General features: G+C 46.0%; 2 protein-coding genes across 2 annotated transcripts in view; one reads left to right on the top strand and one right to left on the bottom strand.

The window, feature by feature from the left end:
- Window positions 1-3,891, top strand: part of VRK3 (VRK serine/threonine kinase 3) — a gene marked incomplete at its 5' end in the record, with an annotated part of 6,861 nt that extends 2,970 nt beyond the window's left edge. The window contains 7 exons of the mRNA XM_010719897.3: window positions 169-268; window positions 608-700; window positions 1,022-1,154; window positions 1,693-1,813; window positions 2,134-2,195; window positions 3,065-3,213; window positions 3,446-3,891. Coding sequence (XP_010718199.2) covers window positions 169-268; window positions 608-700; window positions 1,022-1,154; window positions 1,693-1,813; window positions 2,134-2,195; window positions 3,065-3,213 — 658 coding nt within the window. The remainder of the gene's footprint in view (window positions 1-168; window positions 269-607; window positions 701-1,021; window positions 1,155-1,692; window positions 1,814-2,133; window positions 2,196-3,064; window positions 3,214-3,445) is intronic.
- Window positions 3,892-4,098: 207 nt separating this feature from the next.
- CCNF (cyclin F) overlaps window positions 4,099-10,887 on the bottom strand; it is a 15,652-nt gene continuing 8,863 nt past the window's right edge. Inside the window, exons 11-14 of the mRNA XM_019620640.1 lie at window positions 6,852-6,951; window positions 6,409-6,539; window positions 6,065-6,234; window positions 4,099-5,495 (exon numbers count right to left, since the gene is read on the bottom strand). Coding sequence (XP_019476185.1) covers window positions 5,035-5,495; window positions 6,065-6,234; window positions 6,409-6,539; window positions 6,852-6,951 — 862 coding nt within the window. The 3' untranslated portion in view covers window positions 4,099-5,034. The remainder of the gene's footprint in view (window positions 5,496-6,064; window positions 6,235-6,408; window positions 6,540-6,851; window positions 6,952-10,887) is intronic.

Here is a 10,887-nt window from a genome sequence, read left to right as displayed (position 1 = left end):
AAAAAAAGAGACAGACTTTGTATCTGCAACAAACTCCTGTACAAGGAACTTTTGTTATCTAAGTGAGGAAAGCTTTGCCCAGGTCAGTGTGAAGTAGTGGGGGGTGTCTAATCCTGGTTGCAGGGCTTTTATACCAGGCAGGCACTGCTACATTCTTGTCTTTTGTAGGTTTTTGGTGTTCTCTGATTTAGGGCGATCTCTTCAGTCCATTCTGAATGACAACTTACACCTGAATGAGAAGGCAGCTTTTCAGATTGCAGTCCGGCTGGTACGTAGGGAGCCAACGCTTTCCAAAAGACTTGCTAAGGAAAGGCATATAACTTCCTCCCTCATCTTTTAAAGGTACTTTAAAGCTAATCCAGGGGGTTTGCTGGCTCTTAAAGTAGCATCTCTAGAGCCTGTTGTAAACTTGAGTAGCGTCTGTTGAGCAGTGTGTAAAGTAGAAGGAGTCTGAAGTAAGGAGGGTGAAAGAAACCTTGAAAATCAGAGGCTGTGGGACATGGTGCTCATGTATCCTCCATATAGCAGGGTTCAGCACAGTGAAAGCCTGGGTGCTGAGTGAGGATTGTGTGGGTCTGATACACTCTGCTCTTCTGTTTATCTGTAGCTGGACTGCCTGGAGTACCTTCATGAAAATGAGTATGTGCATGGGGACATCACAGCTGACAACATCTATGTGAACCCAGCAGACCTCACGCAGGTATTGAGTGGGAGCAGTGCTGCAAGGAAATGGCAGCTGAGTTGGGCTCATACAAGTGGGACAGAGCAGCTTTTGAGCAGGGGAGCAATGCAGTTCATGCAGTGTTCAGGTGCAGCAGTGCAGGATTGGGGGATGCATGGGTTTAACACCCGAAGGCAGGGAACCTTAGAAGCCACCTAGTGTGCCATAAAGGGATTACTCAGAGGGAAGATTCAGGCTTTGACTGAAGAGACCTCTGTGGAGCAAGCAGAGCAGATGCACAGCCTGTAGTCCTTGCCCTAAGCAGTAATGCTCAGATGTGTGTTTCCTGCTGTCTTCCAGGTGACCCTAGCAGGCTACTACTTCGCCTTCCGTTACTGCCCAGAAGGGAAGCATGTGGCTAGGCGTGAAGGCAGCAGGACTCCTCATGAGGGCACGATAGAGTTTATCAGCCAGGACAGCCACAAGGGAGCAGGTGAGTCTGTTTTTAACACAAGCTGGTAAAAAGCCCACCTGAAGCTGTTTCTGTATCAGGGCTCTCTGAAGCTAGGGCTTCCTGCTGCCACTTGTTACTGCTGCTTTCCAGGTGTGGATGTGCACCTGGAACCCAGTTTCTGTTTGGCCTATTTCCTCAAACCTCTTTCCAGGCTGCTGTGTTGGGAATTGCCAGGTTACTCAGCGACTGTAGCAAGGGGTGCAGGTGTGTTCCTGCTCCATCTGGAGTCGTGGCTCCTGCAAGTGTGCAAGGAATAGAAAACTGGGTTGCTTCATACTGGCTTAGATGGGATCTGCTTCAAGCTAGGCTGGATCCCTGCCCAAAACAGACTCCACTCTGACCTTGAAGCAGAGAGCGGGAAGGATGTTCAAATTGGCTACTTGGTTGGGTCTCTGAAATAGATACTTCCAAGGATGTGCCATGAGTGCTGAAGTGCTCTTTTGGAGAGGTGCTAGCCTGGACCTCCTCTAGGATGGCTCCCAATCCATTTTCAGCATGTGAATCTCTCTTCTTTCAGCACCATCTCGACGGAGTGACTTGGAATCTCTGGGCTACTGTCTTCTGAAATGGCTCTGCGGCTTCTTGCCTTGGTCTAAGGAGCTGGACAAAGTAGAAACTGTGATGGAAAAGAAAGAAATGTAGGAGTATTCATCTGCTCTTTTGGGAAATGCTCAGAAGGAAACACTGAGGGCGATTCTGTGACAAGAGGACTGAGATCAAACGATTTCTCTTTATTGTGGTGTGGGTAAATCCCATTGGAAAGTCACACTGGAAGCAGGTGGCCAATATTATCTCCCGGGTGAAAGGGTTATTGGTGAGCCCAGATCTCAGCAGCATTTAGAACCTGACCATCTGAATTTGGCCTTTTTTGTATTTTGTTCTTGTTGTCAAAGACAGGATGCTTCAGTGCCTGCTCCATTGCTTCTCTTCTGACAGCTCTCTGCACTGGTTCTTCCAGGTACAAAAATGATGTGACATGCCTTCTCCAGCAGTGCTTCAGCAGGCAGAGGTCGATTCCAGGTGCAGGCTTGCTTTCCTAGAGGCCTCTTGGGGAGGGAAGGGGGATTGACCATACTTGAAGCCAGAGCTTTCCTCCCACTGGGGTGCTAACTGGGATGACTCTTGGTGGTGATGGTGACAAAGCAGCGCACAGACCAGCTGCCAGGCTCCTCCTAAGAACAAAGCCCTTGTTTGTAGCAAAGCGAAGAAGGCTGCTACCTGTTATATCTATGTTCATAAACCTTGCTGAAGAGGCCAGTGTCCTAGTGGCTTTAAAAATGCAGAATTTGGGGCTTGAGGTCATTTCTCCATTCTGTCTAACCTTAATATTAGTTCTTTGTTTTCATAGAATGGTTTGGGCTGAGAGGGGCCTCAGCATCTAGTTTGACACCCTCCCCCATGCCATGGGCAGGGACACCTCCCACCAGCTCAGGCTGCCCAGGGCCCCATCCAGCCTGGCCTTGAGCACCTCAAGGGATGGGGCATCCATCCACAGCTTCTCAGGACAGTGGTGCCAGGGCCTCCTCTCCATAGTGGAAAATTGCTTCCTTATATCTAAAGCCAGTCTCTCTTTTAGTGTAAAGCCATTACCCTGTGTCCTGTTGCTTCATGCCCTTGTAGAAAGTTCCTTCCCCATCTTTCCCATAGTCACTTCAGGTACTGAAGGGCAGCACTGAGGTCTTTCTGTAGCTGTAGAGGGGTGAGAATCCCTTCCCTGACCTGCTGGCTGCACTTCCACTGTAGCCCAGGTTTAGGTTTCCTCTCTCTGCAGCTGGCCAAGGCTGAGGAGTGATCTCTGTGCAGGGAATGGAGTCTGGAAATGTTACTTGTCAGTTTTGTGAAGGTGATGGGTTGTGTCGGTCCATGTGGTGACATTCTGTGTTTTGCAGCTGCCCTTCAGAGCTACCTGCAGCAAGTAATGGCACTAGAATATGAGGAGAAGCCAAACTATGAGGCCCTGCGGCAGCTCTTCAAAAAGCCACTGCAAATGCTGAAAGCTTCAGCTTATGATTCTGTGGATATCATGGTAGTGCCCTAAGTAAGTGCCCACAGTTCAGATTGCTGCAGCACACAGCACCAGTCCCCTGCACTCCAAGCAGCAATAGAGCACTGTTGCTATTATCTCAGCAAATCTCCACTTGCTGTAGCTTAAGACCTTTCTACCCTGCCATTTCATCATGTTTTCCATGGTGTTTCAGCTTTCTCTTGAGTTACAGGGAGGAGACTGTACAAACTGATTTATGTTCCCCTTTTGTCCCCTTTTCTTTTAGGTCAAGGAAACTTGCACAGGACAACACAGTTCAGAGCTTTCTGCAGTGTGAAGCTTTTCCAAAAGATGTGAGAGATTTTATCTACTGTTGTTTTATAATAAACTTATTGGAAAGCACACACAGCCTGCAGCATGGGGTTACTGGGAGAATATTCAAGGCTGTGCTTTGGCTTTTTTTCCTCATGGCAATGCAGCAGATTTGTGATTTGAGTCTCATGTTATGTTCTGTGCAGAGTGCTCTCCCACCTGCTCACGGTATGGATGTAAACAGATTTCATCCCCCAGTTCAGCATAAGTGAATGGATACCAGCCTTAAAAGCAATACAGGGAGCCATTCATTGATGTAAAAACAAATTTTATACATATATAAAAAAAAAAACTACATCCTATCTGAACTGTTGCCACCTGCCACAGTAACTTCTAGATAAAGGAAAAGTTGTGGAGTCCAGTTCCAGTGTTAAAGTCATTGTCAATTCATGAAAGTCTTAAAAACAAGTAATGAACATAAAAATACCAACACATAAAAAGAAAACTATTTTCCTAATGTAGACAGGTTCTGAATGTAGACAGGCTGAAGGAGTTTTAAGCCAGGATGGCTAGGCTGAGGTCAGTGTAGGAAGTTCCTTCAAAGCCCTACTGATACAGTACAGAAGATTGCAGTTTTAATAAGAAAAGCATATGCTCCCCTTGTGGACTAGGATGCAGTTGCAAGGCTTAAATGAGGGCTTTAAGACAGTTTGCCCTTACTGCATTGCTGCCTGCTTCTAGTGTTCAAGTGAGGTGTGCTTTACTGAAGGCCACATTCATGGAAATAACGAGGAAAACAGGCAATGAAGGTGGGCCACGGGCTGGAGGTGGCAGTTAAACCACACTGATGCAGCATGGGCTAACAGTTCACAGTACTGTAGCATTGGGCAGTGAAGCATTAAGGCACAGGAGGATAACATTTCAGGGGAAGGAACACATGGCAACTAAGGCCTGAGTCAAATAGGGTTTTTAAAACCATGAGAGGTAGGTTAAAAAAAAGCTCAGACCTGCAATGAGCCTTCATTTACCTCTTGACTGTATCTATAAAAACCTTAAATCAGTGCAGCAGAAGATATATACATAGAAGAGGGAAGCACCAGCTGACGTGAAACAGTACCTGGCTAAAGTTAAAATGCAGCATAACCGCAAAAAGGTCTATCAACTTCAAGCATAGTGTTACATCCAGTAACTTCGTGACCAAAGTAATTTCTTTCTTTCATGGTGCCAGGCCTCACAGTGAAGCAAGGGAGAGGACAAGGTCATTTTCAAGGAATAATTGGTGAGGTATGACACAAGCTGTGAAGTTAAGATTCGTCTCAGTATATGAAACTTGGAGAGGATCAGAAAATAAGAAATCTTTAACTGCTTTTTTTTTTTTTTTTAAAAGGATGGAAAAAGGCCAGAAATGAGATACAGAATTAAGAGACAGGCTTATAGAATGTGGTAGGAATAGGCAAAGTTAAGGGAAAGGGCTCTTTCTGGAGGTATTGACAATTATTCACTATCATTCCTGTACAGCTATGACAGAAATGCTGTTTCCAGAAAACCTAGAGAAGCATGAAATCAGAGGCTTAAGAAGCCCAAATTCACCCTTTCTTCACTGTGTTCTGCCAGGTTTTTGCGCTTGACTTGTCTTCGGGCAGAATTCCTATCACCAGCTCTAGCACGCACTGGTTGTAAACGTGATTCCAGGTAGGGAGGAAGGCATGGCTCCTTGTTCATGGCACTGCCACCAGACAGTGCTGAGGTAGGTTTGAGAGGTATTCCGCAGCTGCTTTCCACAGAAGATGTAGGACTGGCACCACTGACAGAAGAGTAGCCGGAGCTCCCTTCCCAGCTGGGATTTGAGGCAACACAGGCTGAAACTCTGTGAGTTTCATCTGGTGTCCTGGCCTTCCTCGGTGGTGCTGTGTGCCCAGGACACTCTACAGATAGGCTGTCCTCATCACTGGAGTCCTGACAGCAGTGCTCTGCTGGATCCATGTAAACTACTGTCACATCCAAGATCCCACTGGGACTTGTGACTGAGGGATGAGAAAAGGAAAAGGCCAGTTAGCTTCGTGTTGCCCAAATTCTAACAGTCAAGCAGAGAAAAAAAGTGCAACTGTAAACCTTGTTGAGAGAGGAAGGTAAGAGTAGAGTTTACCCTCATTAAAATATTTTAGTATTTCCCTCTCAACCTGTTTGGAGAGGTACTGTCTAGCAACTGCTTGGAAAATGAGAGGCCAAAGCCTGTGTGTCAGTAAGACAAACAGCTGACAGTGTTCTAACACTGGCTACAATGCAATCCCATTCAAGGCTGGTTACTGCTGTAGCAGTATCTAAAAAACACTGTCTTGGAAATGCTAAATGGCTATAAAATCCTTCATTATATTCTGAAGCAGTAAAGAGAAAAAAAGTACTCCTAGAAGTTTAACAACTATAACCACTGGGGGAAAGAAGGAGAGTTTCCCCAGCTGCAGTTTAGGCTCTTCTGGTGTCCCAGAAGGAATTTTATGCAAAGATAGAAAGGCAGATTTTGAGTTCTCTCATCTGTGGTTTTTATTGTTTGGTTTTTTTGTTTTGTTTTTTTAAATAAGACTAAAAGTCTTACCATCTCCATCTTTCTCGCCTTCGCTTTCCTGATCACCTTCATAACCAGAGCAGGAATCTAAACTCCAGTCCAGGAAGCTGTCCAGAAGACTTTCTTCCTGGGTGGATAGCTCAGCTGTAGGTGTAGTCACTAAGCTGCCCCTGTCATCCTGAGTGCTGTCTTCCCTCCTCCTGTAGCAAGAGCATCCAGAAGTCACACATTAAAAGCCAAGTCTGCTTCTCCAGCTCTTCTAATAGGCATGTCAGCCAAGGTAACAACAGAAAGAATGGAAGGTCAGGATGCCAGAGGGGAGGAAAGGCTCATGCAAGTCTTCATAGACCTTTACAGCCATGAGTTATACTCACCTTTTAGATCTCTTTCCAGAGGGAGAGCTAAAGAAAGCTTTAATTTCTATGACATTTGTGTGCAGGGGACTGGGTTTCACGTCCTCCTGCTTCACACCCAGCAGTGAACAGAGCTGGCTGTAGCTCATCACCTGAAAAACAAAGGGTTAAGAATTAGACCATGTGATTCCCTCTGCCAAGAAGCAACTATTTTATCCTTATTTATCTTTATTTCTGTCCAGGAGAAAGCTATCCTGTTGAGCCCTTCCTAGAACTGCTGTTTAAACACAGCAGTTAGAGTCCCAGCAGATGAAATTTAGAAGCCCCAACCTTACCCAGCTATTCTCTACTTCCAAAACCTGAAGTTAAAACCCACTTCTCTTTATTGGAAGTTTTGAACACCCTGCCACATAGTAGCTTTTGCTCTAGGTGTCAGATTTCAGCAAACAGAAGAACAAACCCACCTTTTCTTTGCCTACTTCATCATAACGATCATCTTCAAATCTCTGTCTCACTGCGGTTAAAGACACCTGCCTGTAATCCTTAGGGACCTCATCATGGAAACTGAAAAGAAAGACCAGGGCTTTAATCTTAGAATGGATTATATAAAACATTGTTAGCAAATTCTGGCAATGTAAGTACTTTCCCTCTGTCCACCTCAGCTCTGTGCTGAGGAAACTGGCATCTCAGCAGAGTTGCTAAGCATACAAGCATCTAATTCCCTTTCTGTTTCTTGAGATATTTGACTTCTAGCCTTTCAGAAATGAATTACTTTTGCTACTGAACTTCTTCTGGAGCTCATCAAAAAGCTGGTCACAATCACCTGAAAATAGCGGTGCTGGCAAGCTGAAACCTGCTAGGCTTGGGGAGCACCAGGGCTTCTGTAACCCAGGGCCACTGCCAGTCAAGACAAACGCAACAGCCGCCACTGAACCAGCCCCCAGATTTCAGTGCCCTGTAGTAGGGGGAGTAAAGCAGTTTGCTAAAGCCACCTCCTCCCTTTGGAAGGACTTACAGCAGGGCTACGAGAGCCAGAATACAAAAACACTCCCAGAAGAGTTCCCAAAGTTTTACCATTTTTGGTGAAGGCGCAGCACACACGGCAACAGGTCTTCAAGAGAGAACCCAGTGCACTCAGACAGCTGGCTGGTCCAGGGATGTGCTGGAGAAGGGAACAGGTGTTACCATTTCACAGAGCTTGCAAGTTCTATAGTCAGACAGAATTTTTAATGGGATAAAGATTATCATCACATAAGCATGATCTTTAGGAGCTTTTGCCTGTACACAGTTGAAGTTCAGAATTAGCTTCAAGGATAGGCTTACTTGAGAAATTGAAGCTACCTAAAGAGAATTCTACTGCATAGATAAGGGCAAAAACCTTCAGTCTCATTTAAATGCAGGGCTTACATTATTGCATTGCTATAGACTGAACTCAACTCCATTCTCACATATTACACCTGTCCCCCTCTCCCACACTCCTCAGGGTGGTTGGGGCACCTTGCCCACAGAGCTCCCTGAAGGGACAAGGCAGACTGATGTACTTTGCTGCAGCTCCACTGAACGGGCTGCTCCTTACCGTGGCCATGCAGCATCTTAGCCAGCAGCAGTGCTGCAGCAGCCAGCCGAGCTGGGGAGTACACGAAAAGGCTCGTGTTTAGGAGAGACAGCTCACAAATGAAGCTGTAAAGGTGAAGAGTTCTTCTCTCCAGTGAGACTATGTTTGACAGTACTTCTTTGTAGTCCACGATGGTAGGTATCTAATACACAAAGGAGAACAGAGGTTGGCAATATAATTCAAGCACCAAGTATTTAGACCACAGTTGTACTCACAAGACATTGCTTTCATTATCAAGTATTATTTTAAATTCTATGCTAACACTGAAATACTCCCCAGTGAAACAATAAACAACCTCTGAATGTGCCATAAGAAACTCAAGTTTTAGTCTCTACAGAAAGGCAGATGGTTTGGTATCTGCATGCTCTTAAATGTGCAGTCTCCACGGGGAACACTTACAATAGCATCTTTGTCTAAGTGAAGTGCTATATTTTTTTTATACAAGAGATGCACTTCAACAAGGATAAAACTGTCCATCCACTTTCCAAACTCACCCTTATCTTTAGTTAGTATCTTATTAATAACTTAATATCTTACATGTGGGAGACAAAGGGGCATGGCCAACTGCTTTTCAGTGGTCTGTGGGGACAGGACAAGGGGAAATGACAAAGACAAGGGGACAGGACAAGGGGAAATGGCCATAAACTGGAGCACAGGAAGTTCCACACCAATATGTAAAGGAACTTCTTCACAGTGAGGGTGATGCAGCACTGGAACGGGCTGCCCAGGGAAGTTGTGGAGTCTCCTCCTCTAGAGATATTCAAGACCCACCTGGATGCCTACCTGTGCAGCTGATGTAGGGAGCCTGCTTTGGCAGGGGGTTGGACTAGATGATCTCCAGAGGTCAATCCCAATCCCTACAATTCTGTGATCTTTCCTTCTAGGGCACAGATGATCTCAACCATCACTCCGACCACGTCTTCATATTTGTACATGTTGTCTGTTAGCCATACAGCCTTCTGTATCATCAAGATCTCTTTGCTGATAAAGCTGCAATATCAAATGTTATTAACAGTCAGCCCGAGCAGAAAGTGAATTAGTCTGTGGGGACTAAGATCCTAAGCCTGGGAGAAATATTTTACAAATAGCAATGTTCAAAGCAGTGTTAATTTGCTAACTCCTGGCACTGCACAAAGGGGTAGGCAAGTCACCTTCAGCAAGGAGGCTCCTCCTGTCAACCATCAGTCCCTTCCGATTCATCCAGCACACCAGGGACGTAGCAGAGTTCAATTGAAATTTACAAAAGATTACTTCTCAGTGCAAATTCAAAAGCTATGCATGGGCACATCTGGGAGTTTTAGAAACCCTGTGTGCCATGCTATCACTGAAAACGTAGCAGTCTGCTGCCCAGTTCTTCAGTTACACTGAAGATAAAGCTGAAGAGGCATGACAGCAAGTGAAACCTAACCATACACTTAGGAGAGCAGACCACTTCTGCACGTCACTGCTCTAGAATCTGAGCACAAAACTATCAGTATTCAAAAGAAATAGCTTTGTAGATAACCAGTAAAAACTGAGACAATTAGTCTGATCTATATCTATAATTAAGCCATCAGCTCATCTGTGTATCTTTCAATTGTGCCATTTTCCCCAGGGACTCAAGTAAAGCTTGCATACTTACAGCCTTCGTCTTACAGGTATGCTATCCCCAGCTTCATAGCAGCTTCAAAGTTGCCCCTTTCAGCAGCCCTAAAAGGGAACAGAGAAGATACTTCAGGTTGAAGTCAATAGGTGCTTCCACATCAGACAAGTTACTGCAGTGAAGGCCTGCCTGACTGTAAATTTATCTGGGTTGGATGCGCTGTCTTTCTCCTCAGATTTTCTGATTGTTCTCTCCTGGACTGTTCTCTGCAGTTGACATCCCAGCTTCCTCCCATGGCCTGGCTGCAACAAAACGCAAGCGATCTGAGGAGACGGGCAAAACAAGGGAATTGCCTCACAAGAAGAGAGTCAAGGGTGAGCACAAGGAGCTTGTTACAGTGCCTCAGCACAGTAATGCTGTCACTTAGCATTGTTCTGGGTCAGTTTTCCTTGCCCTGGACTATTACTGAGTGCAGCTCCTGGGTTTCTTCGTTCCTTTCGATGTGCTGTGGGTAGACAGAGAGCACTGTGTGGGAATGATACGAGAACGTGGATTTCTCTGGAGGCACAGCAATCTCTTCCTTTTACTCCAGATGGACGCAAGGTGCGCGGGAGGCCTATTGACTGGAAGACCACCTTCCCCACAATGCGGAGACTGAAGCGGAAAGCAGCACAGATGCAACCATCTGCTGCTGAGGACACCGATGAGCCCCCAGCCAGAAAACTACCAATGGTAAGAACAGCGGCAACAGCAGTAGTGCATATGGAAGGTTTACATTGCTCCTGTAGTAATGGTAGAAATTTCAAACGTTCTGCAGCTCTTCTGTTTCCTCCGAAGGCAGCAGATGTCTCACAGGGGACTTGTGGAAATTTTCTCTCGTGATTAGATGTACACAGATATTGTCCATGAATGCTGTGCTGTTAAAAACGCCCAAGGTCACTCGTAACCTTCAAGGGAACGCTCTCTTCAGGAGCACTGTGTTTCCGTACTTGGGATCAGGCTCAGCAGCGCCCAGGGAAGGGAGGAGCAGCCCTCAAAGACCATCCGGTGTTCCACATGTCCTACTGTGGCCAGGGGTGGCGGCCACAAGATTCAACTGCCTGGAAACCCAGCCAGCCAGGCCCTGAATACCTCCAGGAATGGGGCATCCACAACTTCTCTGAGAACAGCAGCTACTCAGAAAACCTTTGAGCCCTGCTTCGTACACACTGTCTTGTTCTTCCTAGGCGATCCTTGCTTCAGTCCCCGCCCGAGTACCACCCTGGTCAGCCGTTGACAGCGTTGAAGTCCCACAGCTTCCAAG

Source organism: Meleagris gallopavo, chromosome 16, assembly GCF_000146605.3.
Source record: "Meleagris gallopavo isolate NT-WF06-2002-E0010 breed Aviagen turkey brand Nicholas breeding stock chromosome 16, Turkey_5.1, whole genome shotgun sequence".
NCBI lineage: Eukaryota > Metazoa > Chordata > Aves > Galliformes > Phasianidae > Meleagris > Meleagris gallopavo.
This window is presented reverse-complemented; position numbering and strand designations above follow the sequence as displayed.